General features: G+C 55.9%; 2 protein-coding genes across 2 annotated transcripts; one reads left to right on the top strand and one right to left on the bottom strand.

Annotated features, from left to right (window-relative positions):
• Positions 1–849: 849 nt before the first annotated feature.
• On the top strand, positions 850–10,567 carry ITGA10 (integrin subunit alpha 10). Its single transcript, XM_079329684.1, has 30 exons — positions 850–1,057; positions 1,630–1,741; positions 2,192–2,289; positions 2,371–2,450; positions 2,549–2,663; positions 2,733–2,860; positions 3,343–3,491; positions 3,839–3,989; positions 4,074–4,239; positions 4,332–4,405; positions 4,554–4,698; positions 5,037–5,185; positions 5,275–5,418; positions 5,701–5,904; positions 6,016–6,146; positions 6,448–6,614; positions 7,219–7,361; positions 7,464–7,571; positions 7,646–7,731; positions 7,809–7,950; positions 8,340–8,432; positions 8,506–8,582; positions 8,685–8,768; positions 8,852–8,936; positions 9,002–9,115; positions 9,194–9,277; positions 9,371–9,484; positions 9,584–9,676; positions 9,962–10,075; positions 10,296–10,567. The coding sequence occupies exons 1-30, from the start codon at positions 1,006–1,008 to the stop codon at positions 10,344–10,346; spliced, it is 3,453 nt and encodes a 1,150-aa protein (XP_079185810.1). The 5' UTR covers positions 850–1,005; the 3' UTR covers positions 10,347–10,567.
• Positions 10,568–11,164: 597 nt separating this feature from the next.
• Positions 11,165–19,175, bottom strand: RNF115 (ring finger protein 115). Its single transcript, XM_079329587.1, is given in 10 exon segments — positions 11,165–12,238; positions 12,309–12,424; positions 13,689–13,782; positions 13,860–13,932; positions 14,017–14,088; positions 14,680–14,885; positions 16,171–16,222; positions 16,646–16,704; positions 19,076–19,120; positions 19,122–19,175. Coding segments are annotated over 10 exon segments (867 nt in total). The 5' UTR covers positions 19,161–19,175; the 3' UTR covers positions 11,165–12,127.
• Positions 19,176–19,310: the final 135 nt, after the last annotated feature.

Below are 19,310 nucleotides of genomic sequence, written 5' to 3'. Positions count from 1 at the left end.
CCCTGTCCCATCCCATTCCCATCCAGTCTCCCTGGCATTGCTGTTCCTGCCCCGAGCCTGGACCAACTTCCTGCACGCCAGGGAGTGTCCCGGGGAGGTTTAGGGGGAGCGGGGGGTGTGAGGTGCAGCAGAGGGATTTGGGGGTGACGGGGGGGGGGGGATTGTCCAGTGACATTTGGCCATTGGGAAGGAGAAAGAGTCTGGAGTGTGAGGAGCCTCCCGCTGTGCCTCAGTTTCCCCTGTGACCCGGGGGGGCCCTACCTGTGCTGGTGGGGCCCCACCTGGGCGGGGCTGTCTGTGCCGCAGCTGGAACTGCACAGTTGCTGTTTGTCTGTTTTTCTCCTCATTCCTTGTTTTTCTTCCCCGAAGATTCCAGCCCGTCCCACCGCCGCTGGCAGCACAAGTTTCCCTCTGTCCTAAATCGCCGAGTTTGAATTTTTTTTTTTTTTTATCCCCGAACCCACTCAAAAGCTCAGTCCGGGAGGTGGCAGTGTCACCCGGAGGACGTGGCAACCCGAAATCCACCTAAATACGCACAAAATTCGCCCAAGCCCAAACCAAACCCCACCCAGACCCCAGCGGGGCATCCCCAAGTCCCCTTATTCCAACCCCCCCTTCCTGACGCTCCCCACGGGGAAGATCCAGGTGTTACTGCCACCTCTGTGTGGTTCAGTCCTTGAAGGAGATGCAGATTTTTCCCATTTTTACAGAAAAAGTGGGTAAATCCCCTTCCAGTGCCCCCGGCGCCCCGCACTCCCCACAAAATCCTGCATCCACCTCCTCCCTTCTTCCCTATCCCCTCTTTCCTGGGTTTGTACCACTTCGCCTGTTTTTTTTTTTCCTAACTCTTTGCCCCCCTCCCTCTAAAACCACATTTATTTTTAGCAGCCAATTGAAGATGAAGGAGGAGGGAAAATATACTGAAAAAAGAGGAAAGAAAAAGGAAAAAAACCCGGGATTTTGCTCTGGCTGGAGCCAGAGTCACCTTTGAGCTGCAGCACGGCGATGTGGGGTGTGGGCTGCTGGAGGGTGCTCCTGGCCCTGCTCCTGCTCCCAGGTAAAACCCCCCCGACGCCAGTCCCCTGGTTTTGGGCAATTCCCGGGGGTTTTGGGGCTGCTGGAGGAGGGAGGGTGCGGAGCCGGGTGCTCATCGATCCCAGCGCATGAGCGGGGTGTGCACGGGTCCCTCTGAATGTCTGGGGTAAGGTTTGGGATAAAACAGGCCGGGTTTGGTCATTGCCCCAGCCCAATATAATTTGGAGCTGTTTTGGAGGGAGAAGGCACTTACATCTCTTTGGATTTGTGGCGGGGTGAGGGTGGGAAGGGGAACCCGTAAGAGCAACTAAAATCCGGCTTTAATGGATTTTTTTTTTTTTTTTTTTTTTTAATAAGACAAAAAAGGGGGGCATTTTCACCCCCCCAACCCCTTGGGGTTCACCTCCCGCCGCGGGGGAAACTGAGGCACATGGGCAGCGCTGGGTACCGCGGGGCTTCGGGTGGGGGGGACTTAATTTGGGTGGCGGGAATGTGTTTGGGGAGCTGGGAGTTCTCCGTGGGGTGCCCTCCCTGTTCCCCGCAGTTTCCTCCTCCCCACCGCGGTGCATCTCAGGACCCCCGTCACCTCCCCAGGGCTCTGCGAGGGATTCAACATCGACGTGCGGCACTGGCGGCTCTTCCAGGGGCCCCCCGAGTCCCAGTTCGGGTACCGGGTGCTGCAGGGCGGGGGCGATGGGGACAAGTGGTGAGTGATGGGGAGCGAAGGGGGAAACTGAGGCAGGAAAGGGAAAACGGGAAGGGGGGCAGCGAGGTGGGAAAAGGGCAGCCGAGGAGGGGAAGAGGGAAACTTAGGGTGAGTGGGGGAAACTGAGTCAGAAAAGAGGAGAAAGGAGGCGGGAAACTAAGGTGGGAAGCCAAAACTGAGGTGGGAAGCGGGGAAAGTGAGTTTGGGAAAGAGAAACTAAGCCAGGGAGGGTGGAGATGGAGGTTGGGAAGGGGGAGCACAGGAGGGCAAGGGCTGGTCAGCAGGAGGCTGTGGCCGGACAGCCGACCGGACAGATGGACGGAAGCGGCCTCGGTGCTGCAGTGTGGGAGGCAGAGCCTGGCACGGTGCCTCCAAAAACGTGGCGGCTGGGTTGGAGTGGGGCTTGTGTTCCCTGTGTGTCCCTCCCTGTGTCCCGCCTTGTCCCTCCAGGTTGCTGGTGGGGGCCCCCTGGGATGGGAATGGTCAAGGTGACATCTACAAGTGCGGCGTGGGACTCCAAAACTCTTCCTGTGCCAAGGCCAACCTCGGTACTGAGGGGGGTGCCTGTGAGCCGTGGGGTCTGTGGGGTCCCAGGGTGCTCACCCTAGCTCTGTCTCCGCGTCCCCAAGGGGCTGCAGCTCCGTGGCTCCGCAGCAGCTCCGGACACCTTGGGATGACGCTGGTAGACTCCAAGGATGGAGGGTTTGTGGTAAGCAGAGCCTCCACAGACAGAAACTGAGGCATGGCAGGGGAGGGGGGAGCGAGGTGGATGTCACCCACTGCTGTGTCCCCTTGTCACCCCCCAAGGTGTGCGCCCCACTTTGGTCCCAGGAATGTGGCACCTCTGTGTTCAGCTCCGGCCGCTGTGTCCAGCTCAATGAGAAGCTCCAGCCCACGGGGACCATTGCGCCCACAGCACAGCGTGAGTGAAGTGGGATGTACTGGGATATACTGGTATGTGCCACCCTGTTGTCACTGTGTCCCCTGCCAGGCTGTTCTACCTACATGGACATCATCCTGGTTCTGGACGGCTCCAACAGCATCTACCCCTGGGAGGAGGTGCAGGCATTTCTTGGGAACATCCTGGGACGCTTCTTCATTGGTCCTGGGCAGACCCAGGTCAGAACGTGGCACCTTGACGACCAAGGTGTCCTCAAGGCTGGGATGGTGTCCCCAGGGGAAGATGATTGTCTCCAAGGCAATGCTGCTGCCCCTGGGTTGATGCCAGCCTTGGGGTGATGTCATTGTTCCTGGGGTGATGCCACCCCTGTGGAGATGCTGCCCTGGGGTGACATCATTGTCCCCAGACTATGGCAACTGGAGATGGTTTTGGAAGGGCCAAAGGTGCTCTTTTTCAGGGATTAGGGTTTCCTATGGGATGTGGGTGAGCTCCCTTTAGATTTGGGGGCTTTCCTGGCTCAGGTTTCCCCTTCTTTCAGGTGAGGGGATCTCTGTACAGGGAGTGGGTGGTGCAGGAGCAGGTGCCAAGGTGGCACCCTGGGGATTTGAGGGGTCCATGTGGAATTGATGACTCCTTGGGGGTTTGAGGGATGTCCCTGTGGATTTGCGGCTCACTCTGGCTCTGACTCTTCCCATTTCAGGTGGGGGTGTTGCAGTATGGGGAGCGGCTCGTGCAGGAGTGGGCGCTGGGGCAGCACCCTACGGCCCAGCGCCTGCTGGAGGCCGCCCGGAACCTGACACGTCAGGAGGGGAGGGAGACACGGACAGCCATGGCCATCCGGCAGGCATGGTGGGCTCTGAACGAGAATTCATGCAGGGTTGGGAATGGAGGCAGAACTGGGGATGTGATCGGTGTCAGTACTGAGATCAGGATTGGGACTGGGAGAGGCAGTGGGACTGGGATTGGGATCAGAATTGGGATTAGGGTGTAGGTTGGGATCGGGATTGGAATTACTATCAGCCTTACGATCTAGTCAGGATTTGGACTGTAGTTGGGGTTGGGATTGGGGTTAGGATTGGTACTGGGATCTGGATCAGGGCTGGGGTTGAGATTGGGATGGGGGCAGGGTCAGGACTGGGCAGAGTGTTAGGGTGGGGATGGAGCAGGGGCTCATTGAGTCAGCCACACTCCCACAGCTCAGAGTCCTTCAGCCCAGCGCAAGGCGGGCGCCCAGGGGCCACACGGCTGCTGCTGGTGGTGACGGACGGGGAGTCCCACGACGGGGATGAGCTGCCAGCGGCGCTGGCAGAGTGCGACCGGCAAAATGTCACCCGCTACGCCATCGCTGTGAGGCCCCTCCCACCGATCCCCATCCCTGCATTTCCCTGAACCCCAGAGGGGGGCTGCTGCTGACCCTTGTCCCTCCCTCAGGTCCTGGGCCACTACCTGCGTCGGCAGCAGGATCCTGAGGATTTCATCCGGGAGATCAAGTCCATTGCCAGTGACCCAGATGAGAAATATTTCTTCAATGTCACAGATGAGGCTGCCCTGAATGACATCGTGGATGCTCTGGGAGATCGGATCTTCAGTCTGGAAGGTGCTGGCTTGAGGCTGGGATCCCGGGAAGGGCTGGGAATTCCAGCTGGAAGCACAGCTGGAGGCACAAAGTCTCCTTCCTCCCCCGGTCAGGCACCCACGGGGACAACGAGAGTGCCTTCGAGCTGGAGATGTCCCAGATTGGTTTTTCCATCCACCATCTTGAGGTGATCCCACTGGGAAAGGTGGAAAAGAACCCTCGGCCCATCTCAGCCCTGCTGAGCGTCCTGGGATGGGAGAGTGACATTGGTGGGGCATGGGGACACTGAGGCATTGTGGTGTCCCCGGGTTGATGTGTCCCACCCATCCTGGCAGGACGGGATACTCTTTGGAATGGTCGGAGCCTTTGACTGGGAGGGAGGTGTGCTGGAGGAGAGGCAGCGTGGGCGCATCGTTCCACACCGAGAAGCGTTTCAGGAGGAATTCCCACTGGAGCAGAAGAACCACGCAGCTTATCTGGGTATGGGGGATCCCAAGGGTGAGGGTGTCCCAGGGGTTGTGAGGTGAACCAGGAATAGTCCATATCCTCAAAATTTGAGATGAATCAGGGATGTTCCTTGTCCTGGAGGTCAGGGGTGGAGTGGATATGCTCCATGTAATGGATATTTGGGATGCTTGGTGATTCTGAAATGCTCCATGTCCCAGGGATGCTCCATGTCCTGTACATTTGGGATGCCCTGGAGATACTCCATACTCCAGGAATGCTCCAAACCTGGCTATTTAGGGTGCCCCAGGAGCACACTGGGGACCTGATCTCGCTGTGACTGTCCATCCTGCTGACCCTGCTTCCTCTCCCAGGTTACTCCGTGTCCTCGCTGCAGCTCCTGGGAGGGCAGCGCTTGTTGGTGGCCGGTGCCCCCCGGTTCCAGCACAAGGGTAAAGTTGTCCTCTTCAGGCTGGACCCCACGGGGACTGTGGCAGTGGCCCAGGCACTACTGGGGGAGCAGGTGAGGGGCAGCTGGGGGCCTTGAGGGCCTTGGGGGGGGAGTTTGGGCCCCCTACCCTCGTTCAGCCTCACAGCCTCTCGCACCCCCAGATCGGCTCCTACTTCGGCAGTGAGGTCTTGACCCTGGACCTGGAGGGAGATGGGGACAGTGACCTGCTGCTGGTGGCTGCACCCACCTACCTGGAGGGCCAGAGCAGGGAGGCAGGGAGGGTCTATGTGTACCGGGTGGGACAGGTGAGAGGACAAGTGTGGGCTTGGGAGTGTCAGGCGGGGGGATCGCTGTACGGCGGTGGGGGGCTGGGGGGCTGGGGAGGGGGCAGGGAGAGGGGCGGGGAACTGGACTGGAAGGGGGTATCGGGGTGCACTGGGGGCAGGGCACTGGGAGGATCAGCGGGATGCAGAGGGATGGGAGGGATGCGAGGAATTGAGGGGATTTGAAGGGGTCGGGAGAACACAGCGGGATTGAGGGGGGTGCCTGTCCTGTGAGGGTATCGAGGGCCCCCCCGCCCCTCCCAGGACCGCCTGAGCCCCGCAGGGTCGCTGCACCCTGAGCCGAGGCCGCAGGATTCCAGATTCGGCTCCGCCCTGGGCGCGGTGCCGAACCTGAGCCAGGACGGGCTGGCCGGAGCCGTGGTGGGAGCTCCGCTGGAAGACGGGCACCGCGGGGCTCTCTACGTGTTCCACGCCTCCCCGGGCACCCTCCTGCTCCAGTTCAAGCAGGTGAGACTGCGCTGGGAGACCTGGGATGGGCTGGGTGCAACTGTTGCGGTGAGCACAACCCTGCACGAGCCATGCTATGAGTTGTAGCGATGCTACAACTCTCGTACCCAGCGCATCGAGGCGGCGGCGCTGGGGTGGAGCCTCCGGTACTTCGGGATGAGCGTGGACGGACGGGTGGACATGGATGGGGACGGTCTAGTGGACGTGGCCGTGGGCGCGCAGGGTGCGGCCGTGGTGCTGCGGTGAGTAGGGGCCAGGGCTTCTGGGACCGGGACAGCCCGGGAATAGGGACCTGGAGAAGAACAGAGACACCTCGGGAACAGAGACACCCCGGGGACAGTGACCTGTGGTCATGGGGACATTCAGGGGAAAAGGGACTCCGTGCCTCAGTTTCCGCTTGTGAGAACCTGGGATGCTTCCGGGATCCTCCCAGGGCTCTCCCTGCCTCAGTTTCCCCTGTGACAGGATCCAGGGTAGGGCCAGCTGGGTGTCCCTGTCCCGGCATGGTCGTGATGAGATGCCAGATGTGACTGTGTCCCCCAGGTCCCGCTGGATCATCCAGGTGTCCGCAGGGCTGTCCGTGGAGCCAGCGGCTGTCAGTGTCACACGGCAGAACTGCCAGCGCAGCGGCTCCGGCGCCGTCTGCCTCCGGGCGCGGATCTGCTTCCGTGCCGAGACGCGTACAGAGAGCCCCATGGACATGGATATTGGTGAGTGATGGCAGTGCAGGGTCCTTGGAGCATCCTTGGAGCATCCCTGACTCCCAGAAGCATCCCAAAGGGTCCTGGAGCATCCTTGGTACATCGCAGGGCATTACCAGAGCATCCCTGGCTGTCCCCAGAGAATCCCAGGGCTGGATCCTTAGAGAACCTGGAGCATTCCAGGAACATTCCAGGAGCATTCAAGGGTGTCCTGGAGAATTTCTGGAGCATCTCTGGAGCATCCTGAGGGCCCTGGATCCTCAATAGGGTGTTGATGGAGGATCACAATATCCCTGGAGCATCCCATGGGCATTCCCTTAATATTTTCAAAGTATACATATGGTGATCCTGGACCACCCCTGGAGCATCCCAGGGTAGCCCTGGAATCTCCCAGGAGCATCCTGCAGTGTTCCTTGAATATCAACAGAGCAACCCATATCGCTAGAGCCTCACTGGAACCTGCCACAACATCCTGGAACCTCTGAGCCTTCCCTGGCCACCTGCTTGTGCAACCCAGCATGTCCCTGGAGCCCAACCCGGGCTTCCCTAGAGTCCCACTGGAGTAGCCTGACCCACAGGTGTCCTGGTCCCTGAGCTGCTCCCTGTCCCCCAGGTCTCCAGTACAATGCATCCCTGGAGGAACAGGTCCCAGGCTCCCGAGCTGCCTTTGACTCAGGTGCCCGCCGGCTGCTCCAGCGCCGAATTGAGTTCCCCCTGGGAAGGCAGAGCTGCATCCGCATCCCCTTCCATGTCCTGGTCAGCCCCGGGACTCCTCCCTGCCCCATGGGAGGGCTCTTCCCACGCTCCGTTCCCGGGGTCTGACTGGAATGAGGCTGATGGGATCCACTGATTCTGCAGGACACCTCTGATTACCTGCGACCCCTCAGCCTCAGCCTCACCTGGACCCTGGATGTATCTGCGAGGTCGGTGCTGGATGAGGCATCTCCTACCGCTATCCGCAAACTGGTGTGTACTGGGAGGGGTGTTCCCAGACACTGGGATCAGCCCTGAACATCAGGATCACCCCTGGTTCCTTCCAGATCCCATTTTTCAAGGATTGTGGGGATGACGACGAGTGTGTCACCGACCTGGTCCTCAAGGCCACCACGGACATTGTGGGCTCCAGGTACCCCTGGTGTCCCCCCAGTGTCCTCATGGGGTCCCTGGGATCCCAGGAGCCTCCTGTGACCCCCTGGCCTCTAGGCAGAGCCCCCACATCCTGCGGAAGGGCCGGAGGCGGATGCTGGTGGAGGTGGAGCTGGAAAACCGGGAGGAGAATGCCTACAATGCCAGCCTGTGGCTGCACCTGCCCAGGAACCTCCACTTCTCCAGCCTCGTGCTTCAGGTACAGCCTGGGGGTGGCCCAAATCCCTGAGGAACCCTTCCAAACTCTTCCACCAGGGTGAAGATGGAGACCCGGGACTTTGGAGAACCTCTAGGTCATTCTTGTCCCAACCCATTCCAGGTGGAATGGGTTGGAATCCATTGAGTCCCCAAACCCATTTCAAATGGGACGGGGGGGGTACGTTGTGTCCCCGACCTCTCCAGCGTGGGAGCTGGGGCTCCACTGTGTCCCTATTCCATGTGGCCATGGGGGTCCATCATGTTCCCAGCTCGTGTTGCATGGTCCCCTATGGCCCCTCAGCCCCTCTCTGTGGGAGTCTATTGCTGCCACCTCCCAGTGCCCAAGTAGCCCAGCTCCATGTCCTGGTGCCCAACGTGTCCCCCCGGCAGGATCCCAGCGCGGTGAAGTTGGAGTGTTCAGCCCTGGGTGGGCACCGCCGGCGCTGCACTGTAGGGTACCCTGTCTTCCGCTCGCAGGCCAAGGTAGGACCCCCAAGATCCCCATGAGCCCCCTGGAACCCCCAAACCCCCACCACACCCCTCTGAGCCCCCCTAGGTATCCTTCACCTTGGAGCTGGAGTTCAGCTGTTCCATCCTTCTGAGCCGTGCTGAAGTCACGCTGCAGGCCACCAGGTAGGGGTGTGTGGGGGGGCATGCTGAGCCCTCAGGGGAGGGGCTGCACTCCAGAGGCATAGCTGGAGTCTGGGGATATTCCCAAGTGTCTCCCATGTTTAGTGACAGCACTGAGGCGACACCACAGGACAACGTGGTCAAGCTTTCTGTCCCTGTCCGCTATGAGCCCAACCTGTTCCTGTCCAGGTGGGGCTGGGGGAACGTGAGGCAGAGTGGGGGGGTCATGGAAGGGGGACACACGATGGCGACCCTCTTGTGCACCCCCCCAGTAACACCAACCTGCATCGCTACGAGGTTTATCCCCTCGGCGCCTTCATGCACACCTCTGGCCCCGAGTTCACCACCACGGTTAAGGTGAGATGATGAGAGCCTGGGGAGTAGGGTCTGGGGGAGCCCTGGCTCATCGTGTGCCCATCTAGGTGCAGAATTTGGGGTGCTACCCTATTCAGAACATCACCCTGCACATGGCCCTGCCAGCACTGGGCCACCATCGAGCCACCATTCTGTCTGTCACCCATGTTCTGGCTGAAAATGTGAGTATTTGGGACACTTAGGGGGCCTTGGGGGGGGGCCCTGTGCCCTCTCCTTGAACATCCTCTCTCCCTCCCCAGGCCACCTGCGTGCTGCAACCCCCCAGTGAGGGGACACAGGTGGTCCCAGTGCCCCCAGAGGACCTGCTGCACGTGGACAGACTGGTAGGGATCGCCGTGCCCATCCCAATCCCCCTGCAGATTTGGAGAGTTCAGGAGGCATTCCCACCACTCCCCCCCTATATTTCTGCCCCCCAGGACTGTTCCAACACCTGGTGTCAGGAGCTGAGCTGCCGCCTGGGGAGGCTGGAGCGTGGTGGGGGAGTCTCGGTCCAGCTCCTGCGCACCCTCCATGACAGCTTCTTCAGCAGAGTGAGTGGAGAGGCGTGAGGGAACGAGGGTGCCCCCAGCTCCAGAGAGGAACCTGGGGACCGGACACACAAGGCTGACTCTCCCTTGTCCCATATCCAGGTGAAATTCCGGAGTGTGAGGATAGTCAGTAGTGTCTGGTTGGGAGTCACAGGGGACGTGTTGGTGCTGGAGGAGGGGGCACAGCGCAGGGAGGTAGGACCTCCCCTCCAAATTCCCCTTTTTTACCCCTTCATCCTTATTTCCCTCCCCAAATTCCCTGCTCTCCCTCAATGCCCATTTTACTGCCCAATCCCTCTTTCCCCTCTAATCCTTGCTTTTCTTTCCGAATTCCTTCTTTCCACGCAGGTGAATTTCCCCCTCCAGATTCTGTTTTTCCCCTCCCCATTTTTCCTCCCCAAATTCTCTGTTTCCCTTTCCCCCTGTCCTGGTTTTCTCCCCCAAATTCTCATTCCTCTCGCCATCCCCGTGTTCCTGCAGATGGTGCTCGAAGTGCTCCAGGGAAAGCGAGTGCCTGTGTCTCTGTGGATCCTGGGGGGCAGTGTCCTGGGGGGGCTCCTGCTCCTGGCGCTGCTCAGCCTTGGCCTCTGGAGGGTGAGGGGGTCCCAATGACACCTCGGGGAGGATTGAGATGCTGCTGGGGTGGTCACGATATCACCTTGGGAGGGGTTGTGTTATCACCCTGGGGGAAGGTCACAATGTCACCTTGAGAGGATCATGATGTCATCCCTCAGGGGAGGTGCTGGATTTCCTCCCTCGAGGGAGGAGGACATTTCCATCCCCCCAATCCCTCCTCCTCCACCTTTGCCCCCAGCTGGGATTCTTCTCCCACCGGAAGCCCCCCCGGGAGGATGAGGAGCACTGAGCTGGCAGCTCTGCCACAGGAGGACATCCCAGGACATCCCTCTCAGGACACATTCCAGGGCCGTCCCAGGGCTTGGCACTCCTGGGCTGGCAGAGGGAGGAGCAAGAGATGCTGGAGCCCCGAGACCGGGGCCGGAGAATCTGGGGGAACATCTGGGAGAGGGAAAAGTGGGAATGATCTGGAAGGGAGCAGCTCCAGCAATAAAGCTCTGGCCTGTGCCACTGCCGTGTGCTGCATTCCTGTGCATGCAGATGATCTGGGAGCAGGAAGGCCTCTTGACTCAGGGAAAACCCTCTGTATTGACCCCAAGTACAGCACAGAGGGATGGGGGAGTTCCAAATCTCAGCCTCTACTGACTCTGGACATAAATTCAGGTTAAATTCAGGACCACAGGGAAGGAACCCCTGATTTCCAGCACTACGTGGAAGAGGGAAGAAGTGGATAGCAAGGAGTGAGTGGGTGTGACTCCCAGAAACCCCCATCAGGGCACATACTGGATAACAGAGAAAAGCACTGGGATAACAGGCGGGATTTTCCCAATCTCTGTGTATCCACAGTCCTGTCCTAGCTCCTGCCCCAGGACTGGGGCCTCCCTGCGTTCAGAAGGTCTTCCACTGGAGCAGGGAGGGAGGACAGGGACAATGTGTCCCAACAGAGCAGGAGGTGTTAGGATATCCACCCTAGGAAACAAATACTGCAAATCAGTGTTTTCCTTCCCCAAAAGCTTTTTTCTGAGCTAATTTCTGCACATCCTGCCCCGGAAGTACTCGAGCTCCTGCCTCCTTTTCCCAGCTCCAACGATGACTTGGGAAGGGGAATTAATTGAGAAAGGCCTTTATTGGACGGAAGAGCAAAGAAAATCAGGAATTAAATCCAAGTGGATGTGGAGCCACTGAGCCCAAGGGGTTTGGGAATGTCCCCTGCACAATGTCCCCATGGGGCAGTCAGTGGATACCACGACTACGAGGATAACTCCCAGGATTCAGACCTGGAAAAACATCACAGAAATGGGAAGAATTCTCAAAACAACCCAAGAATAAGCAAAAATAAAGAGTTTCCTTAACTTACGGGGGAGGGAAGGGGAATTCCCAAGAGAGTGGTCCGTAATTCCTGCCTGGAATGACTTGTGCGGGCAGAGGGAAGTTTAGATACACATGGGGCCACAGGCATGTGGAAAAGGGTCAGAAAAACCCAAATCAACCCCAAAAATAGTCCAGGATGAGACAAAATCCTGCTCAGTGCATTCCTGATACCACAGCATTCTCACAGTCTTTCCAGGACTACGGGGGCTCCTGAGGGTCCGACCCCCACTAAGGAAGGGCTCCAGACCCTTCCTTCTTCTACCTGCCATGATTTTATAGACCCCAAGGATTCCATCCAAAATGGGGCAATAAAATCTCTTGTGCATACAATTCCAATCTCCTGGAGTACAGGAAGATTCCAAAAAATCCCCTTTTTATCTCAACCTTTTTCCAGAGAAGGCTATGAGAGACTTGGAATCCCTCAACAGACTGGGCCCCACTGGAAAAAAAACCTTTTTTGATACAAAATGAAACCAAATCACTCCCAAAATTCCCAATTTAGGACTAACGAGGCAATTCCATGGAGCAGAAGGATAAATTCCTGGGAGAAGAGCGCTTGGTGCAGTAATCCCACAAGGTGGGCCCCCTAACTTCTGCTACTCGGGGGGGTTTGTTGGAATTCTCAGACAATGTACACCTCGAGCAGGGATGCTCTGGCCTTCGGAACCCTCTGGAGCGCTCCAGAACCTTTCAGAAGGGTCAGAAAGTCCATGATTCCTGCACTGGGCTGTCGGAAGCGTCAGCATTCGGCATTTGCCGGGTGGAATCTTCCCCCTTCAGGCTCTTCCTGCAGACAGGACACGTGTCGTGCTGCGGGGAACACAGAGCTGTTATCCTGGGGGGTTATCCTGTGGCATACACAGGCTTTCTGGGATCTTACCAGCTCCAGCCAGGGCACAATGCAGCTGCTGTGGAAGACGTGGTTGCAGGGGAGCTGCCGGACCTGTTCCGCCACGGCGTAATCCTCCTTGCACACCGGGCATTCCAGCCCCGTGTCTGCAGAAAACAGGGAAGGGAGGTCAGGGGTACAGCAGAAAAGGTGCTGGTATTTGGGAGTCACTTGTGTACGGTCTGCTGAGAATGGGATGTGCAGGGACGAAAGGGATCCCACCAGGAAGAGGAGCTCTGGAATTTACAGGTCACTTGTGTCTGCTGGAGATGGAACATCCAGGGATCAAGGAATTCCTGCCATGATCCACCCATCCACACAAAACCCTCTGGGGATGGAGCATTCAGGGATCAATGAAATCCCTAGAACCAGAACGCAAGTGTCAGGATTTGCAGGCTAGGATACAATTCACAGGCGATGGAACATTCAGGGAACAAAGAATTCCTGCTGGGAACATGAGCTCTGAGCTCCACCAGCAGGGATCCTTCTATCCAAACACAACCCCCAGGGAATATAAGGAATTCCTGGTGTTCTCTGTACATCAACAAACAAAAATCAAAGTAAGGATGTTTGGATGACCACCACAACTTCCCAGCCTGGAGTATGGGCTGATGATCCTGATGCTGGGTGCCACCAGCCACGGCAGGGGGCTGAAATCCCCCTCCCTTTCCCGGTGCTCTAAGCCCATGATGTTGACACAGACATCGCCAGGAGCTGAGCTCCTTGGCAATCCGAGGGATCCCTTCCAACTCGGATATTCCAAGATTTCATGATTCCTAGCCTGCTTGGGCTCCATGGGCTCAGACACAATGGAATTCCCGCAAGTCCTTGGCTTCCCAGGGAAGAGGAGGACAGAGGGGCGTGTAAAACCACAGGATAAAAATATCCCACATTGAACTGTGTGGGTAAACCATAATGGAGGAGCAGGGTTCTGGTAACAGAGCAGCTGGGACGGGGAGGGATCCTTGGGAAGAAAAACTCACGGGGTTTTTAATTGCAAAGCCAGGATTGTTCCAAGACACTACCAGGCCCCTGCTGGCAGTTTTTTTTGACGTTTCCAGAGCAGAGTATGTTGAGAGCCAGTTTGAAAGAGAAGGGACAAGCTGAGAGCACCAATGGAAGTTTGGAATGGGAAAACCATTGGGAAGAGTCAGAACTCTTCTAGGCACATTCTAGGACTCCCCAAACACTCTGGAGAATGGTGGAGGTCCAAAATTCCTGGGAGAATTGAACACCAGAGCTGGCAGCAGCATAGCTTGGGAACTGAGAGTTTCCAGCCCAGTTTCACGGGGAACAAAGTGGTAATGAGTAGCACAGGATGTCAAACACCAGGACTTGAGTGCCATCGGACCCTGGGACGGAGTCACCCACCGACTTGTTCTTGTGTCACCGCCACTGTCGGGAGTGACGAGATCTTCTCCTTGTCTGCTGGTGGTGGGCCCGTGTTTTCCAGCTGTCCAAGGAGCTGTGGAGAGGGAAAAATTCCGTGCTCAGGAGCAGGGATCTGCCACTGGACCTGCCCCTGGCACAGGTGCCCCTCACCTGGGTGACGATGGCATCAAGGCCGCTCTGTCCCCATGCATAATCCCCAGGATTGGAGTGCAGCATCCCGCTCCTGCCAATGGGAGAGTTCAGGAATTCCCCCAGTCCCAAACCAGCCCCCAGCTGCTGGGTTACTGCTGGGATCTGGGCTACTCACCAGGAAAAAGGATGTTGGGAGCCAGAAACAGCTGAATTGGCAAAAAACCCAGCAAAGATCTGCTGGATTATCCTGAAAAAAGAGGGATGGGAAACATAAACATGCAAAAACAAGTTAAGCAAGTAAATACATGGTGGAAGAAAGGATGAGCAGGAAAATCAGGAATTCCTGCTCTATGGATGCCTGACTGCATGGCTCACGACTGTGAAAATTCCTGGATAAAGCTTCTAAACAGAGAGAGACAGCAAGAAGTAATTAGGGATATGAGCTCATCCCAGGGAAGAAGAAATGAGAATGCCCTGAGTTCCAATGAAAGAGTTGGTACTGGGACAGGGAAAACCAAGGAAAAACATGGAAAGAACAAGCTAAATAAATAAATTGTGGCAGAAGGAATAGGTAGTAAAACAGAGAATCCTTTTCCCATGGGTACAGGGCTCACAGTACGAAATTTCATGGATAAAGCTCCAAAATGGAGGGAGAACAAAAAGAAGATAGGGATGGGAACTCATTGTGGGATGTGAGTGCTGAGAATGCCCTGTGCTGCAGGCAGCAGGAAAGGGAAAATGACTCAGAATTGTGCTCAGGGGGCTGACAGAAGCACCAGGATCCCATCTCCCCCCGTTTCTCCCCAGATGTCCTGGTCTCCCCGGAGCAGGTGCTCACCCCTCGATGGCGGGAGAGCGGTCCGGGCGGGAGCTGCCGCGGGACCGGTACCGCCGGGGCATCGGCAGCCGTGGGGGGCGGCCGGGCCCCCAGAGCTCAGCCGGGGGGCCCCTCTCCACATCCCGGCCCTCTGCATCCAGGGAGCTGCTGCTCAGGAACGGCCGGAAATCCGGGAAGAACATTGTGTGATCCAAGTGGTCCCAAAGCTGTGGAGAGGGGGAAGATGGGAGCTGTGATCCCCGCTGAGCTCTGGTGCTCATCCCTTCACCGGCGTGCATTCCCGCAGCTACCATGGATCCCGGGAAAAAAGGTCTGGCAAAAAGGCTTAATCACAACCCAAGTGGATCCAGAGCTGCTGTGACACCCGCAGTGCAACTCCCTGCTCTGCACGGACCCCAGAAAATCTGGAAGCTGTGAGGTTGGTCTCTCCCTGTCTTCACAGGTTGGAATTTGAGGAGGAAAAATGCTGGACACTCCCAGATGCATGGGATCATTCAGGGACCTTACAGCCACAGGGAGGACATGGATATTCAAGGGCAGAAGGATAGTATCCATACCCCGGGGGTGTCTCTGGAGTCTCCCCAGGAGCATCCTAACCTCCAACCTTGTGCCCCTCATGCTGCTGTTCTGTGTGGATAAAGCCATTCCCTGCCCCTGCAGCAGATCCTATGGTGCTAAACCCCACCTGCTCCCTGATTTACCCCGCTCTCCTCTCTGTGGGTAAGTGGGGCATGACCCATGACTCTCCTTGCTGCGCCGTTCCAGGAGTGCAGGAAAATCCCCAGGAATTTGGAGCCAGAGCCTGGAGACCCCGCAGAGACCCTCTCCCACAAACCCCTTTGGATTAAGGAATAAAAACCAATGTATAAACATTTTCTGTTCTCCTGCTACTCTAATGGGAGCTTTGCCTGCAACTACACCCTGGGGAGAACTGCCAACTATTATTTATCTCCAAATCCAGTTTAATTTATGGAGCTCAAAGCTCCACAGGCAGGAAGATGGGATCAGGATCTCCCTGAAACTCATGAATTTCTGGGATATGAACTGATATCCAAGCAATAATTTGGACAAATGGATCCAGATGAAGAGGGGGAGGGACCCAGCTGGACACTTGGAGTATGGAAGCAAACAGTGAAGGATCCAGACAGGGAACATATTGGGATTTTGACTATTTGGTGACCCCATTTCTGACCCAGGATTGAATGGATTTCCTACGAGTTTGGGCTTTAAAATGGATAGGTTCTGGAAAATCTGGGAGCAAGGAGAGACAGTGAATAGCTCCTCGCCTGGGTGAGCACCCCCACACAAATCCCAGGATCTGCCAGCACTGGGGCACGGCTCTTCCCTGGATCCTCCTGTCGTGCCCATCCCTGGCGGGTCGCAATGCCGATTTTCTGTCTCCTGAAAACTCCCCCAAATTCTGCAAACTCTCAGGATAAGGAGCTGCTGGGGAAGACGCCACAGAAGAGCAGGAAAAGCAGGAAAACTCACCTCTGCAAACTGTGAGGAGGGGCTGTCATCCAGGGCATTGCCATCAAAAAAACTGGGGGAAAAGAGGTGAGTGAGGGCAGGACCCATTCCCCAAATCCCTCTGTGCTTCCTAAATCCCCCCTTTGCTTCCTCAAATCTCCCCAGACGCGGTAAAATAAACCAAATTAAAAAAAAAAAGAAAGAAAAAAAAAAGAAAAAAAAAAGAAAAAAAAAAAGGAAAAATAAAGGCAAACACCTGAAAAATAGTAAAAATGTTTTTCCCCCCTAAATACTAAAAAGGGTAAGAAAAAGATCAAAAAGGCCAAAATAAAGAGAAAGACCAAAAGAGCTAAAACAAACCAAAAAGGGTAAACAACGAAAAACCAAAAGGGGAAACAATTCTTCAAAAAAGAGCAAGAACGGCATTTTTCACACTAAGAGGCCTTATTACTTGACCCATTGCCTTTCCACTGAACATCCCTGGATTCTCTGGTACCTGGAATCATCAGTGACTTCCTCAATGAAGCCAGACTCACAGCGGGGGCAGGTGTATTCCTGGGAAGACAAAACGGAGCTGGGATTAGAAACAGTATTTGGAATTTTAAAGAAAAATCCCCTTTCAGGAAGATTTCCTAGATCCCAAGCAGCTCATAACAACACCAGAAAATCCGAATGCCATGGAGTTTAGGAGCTGCTGGTAGGAACTGCGGAGGCACAGAACAAAATTCTTTCCAGGAAGAAAAATTGTCCCTGTTCCTATTCCCAGAATTTTGTCCCAGAGCTGCAAATTGGCTTTGATTCAAAGTAAACCATGGAAAACACCAAAAGACTCCACAGAACTTCTCTCATGCATCTTCCCTCTCCAGATCCCATCCTGCAGTCAGAGCCTCCCCAAATCCCACACTTTGAGCACCAAGTTTTGTGAGATCTCCATCCAGAATTCTAAGGTTATTAATTAGAAGGTTCTTCCCTTCACCCAGGCTTCCCAGATCCCTGAAAATCCCACATCCTCTTCCACAACACATGGAATGTTCCCCACACTTTTGGTGTGGATCTTGTGGAAACTCCAAATCCAAATCCAAATCCAAATCCAAATCCTGGATCAGACCATCACCAGCAGCAAGTGGGATGGTTAAACATTCCTGGGACATTCTGGGATATTTTTCCCATATGGAAATTCTCAGTTTACCACCTGGTAGGTGGAGAGAGATAAAAATGGCATTTGGGATAAACAGCTCTGGAGGAAGGGAGGAGGGAAATGGAACAGATAGTGTGTGGGATCCCGCAGAGCCCTGGAATCAGCTCCCTGACCTCCCTGGGATGCTCAGGGATGCAGTGGCTGGTCCTGGAGACTCCTGAGTGCTCACACCCTGGGATCTGCACAGGGATCTCATTCCCTAAGTGGGATCCAGCCATGGTACAAAGAAAAACAGGTTTTCCAAGGAATCTGGTGGCATCCCATGGCTCTGACTCCCCTCCAGCCTTGTGGTCTGTGATTCCCAGAAGGAAAACGAACCAGAATACCACTAGGAGCATTTGATTTTCACTCAGATCATTCCTGAGGATGCTGCAGCTGCGTGGCACATCCACGGCCAGCCTGGATTTGATCCCAAAGCTAGGCAGAGAAGTTGGATCACAGGTGATCCCCACCAAAAATTATGGAAATATACAAATGGAATCCCAAAGAAAGGCGTGCAGAAGTTTTCCTTGGCTCTTGCTGCACCCACCAGCTCCTCCACAGCTCTAATCCCAACTTGAATTTCCCTCTTTCCCTTATCTCCCGATAGAATTATTTGGCTTCTCCACCCTAGCATTGGATTGATACCTTGTGGAATTTCACATCCCTCCTGCCATCCCCATACTCCTCACTTGGAAAGCAAGAGAAAAAAAATCTCCCTAGCACTTCCAAGGCTCCACTTCTCATTCCACAGGGATTTTCGTGTGGCAAGACCCTCCTTATACCATGTGGTTGGGAAATAAGAGGCATAAAGTCTCCTCAGAAAGTCTCCAGATGATTTCCTGAACTATGGGGATTCTCCAATCCAACATCTCCACCTCTGGCGCTGGCAGGTGTAGGAGAAATTCTGCTTGGCAATGCCTCCTTTTCCATGTCCTCATCACTAATTCTCAATCTCTCTCTACGACCCAAACCAAGGAATTTTTGGCCAAAAATTCAACACCTTTTGGGTTGGTATTTTCCAAGTACAAATCCACATGAAGAAGCTCCCGCTGGGTTCCTTGGGCAGAGCTACAGAACAATGCACCCCCACTGCCAGGAATCTGGGGGGTTCCTAAAAGGGGAGCTGGAGTGTGACCCAGGGGAGGATACCAGGAAAAGAAATTGCAGATGTTACCCTGGCGCTTCCCTGGTAGCAGGGATAGAGTTTTCCTCCCAGGATAAACAAGGAATGTGATGGAGGCATCAGGAAAGCTCACTTATTGGGGATGGAGGGGCTGGAGTGAGAGCTGAACAACGTTCCTTTCAAAAAGTGGGTTTAGGAATGTTGGAGGGAAAAAACGGATCCTTCGGCGTGGGATGGATGTGGGATAAAAAAAAAAAATAAAAAAATTGGGATGCTTCCAGTTTCAAGGAACAGGAACTGGGATAATTTAGGAGTGGATGGACAATTTCCACCCTGTCGGACGAGCAGACGCTGAAAAGGCTGGCTGCTCATGGAGCGGGACGGGAATGGGATTATCCGCTTCCACGAGGAACAGCAGATTCCCCCAGTGCCTTTCCAGTCTGAGAACTGGGATGGCGAGGGAATCACCTGTTCCATGCGGGAACAATTTCGAGGGCTGGAGGTCACCCCTTCCTTAGCGGGCTCAGGGAGCCATCAGGGGATCACCGCTGCCTCTACACCCTCCCGGGGCTTAACGGCGTCTCGGGGCTCCCCCTCTCCGACCCTCCCTGCCCGGGGCTCACCGGCAGCTTGGGGCTGACCTCGCCCTTGCAGCTGTGGCAAAAAAAAACGGTGCTGCGGCACCGCTGCCGCCGCCGCTTCCGCCATCTTCCCCACTGCTGGTGCTACCGCTGCCGCTGCCGTCACTCCTCCCAGGGCAGTGAGCGCGCCCCAGAGAGGCCCTACGCTTCCGGTAAGCTCGTCTGCTCCGCGTCCAGTCTGAAAAGCGCAGAGCAGCGGGATAGAGAGGCCCCGGGG

The sequence above is a fragment of the Erithacus rubecula genome, assembly GCF_903797595.1.
Source record: "Erithacus rubecula genome assembly, contig: SUPER_33_unloc_1, whole genome shotgun sequence".
Classification (NCBI taxonomy): domain Eukaryota; kingdom Metazoa; phylum Chordata; class Aves; order Passeriformes; family Muscicapidae; genus Erithacus; species Erithacus rubecula.
The sequence above is the reverse complement of the archived record's forward strand: the minus strand, read 5'-3'. Positions and strand labels throughout refer to the sequence as shown.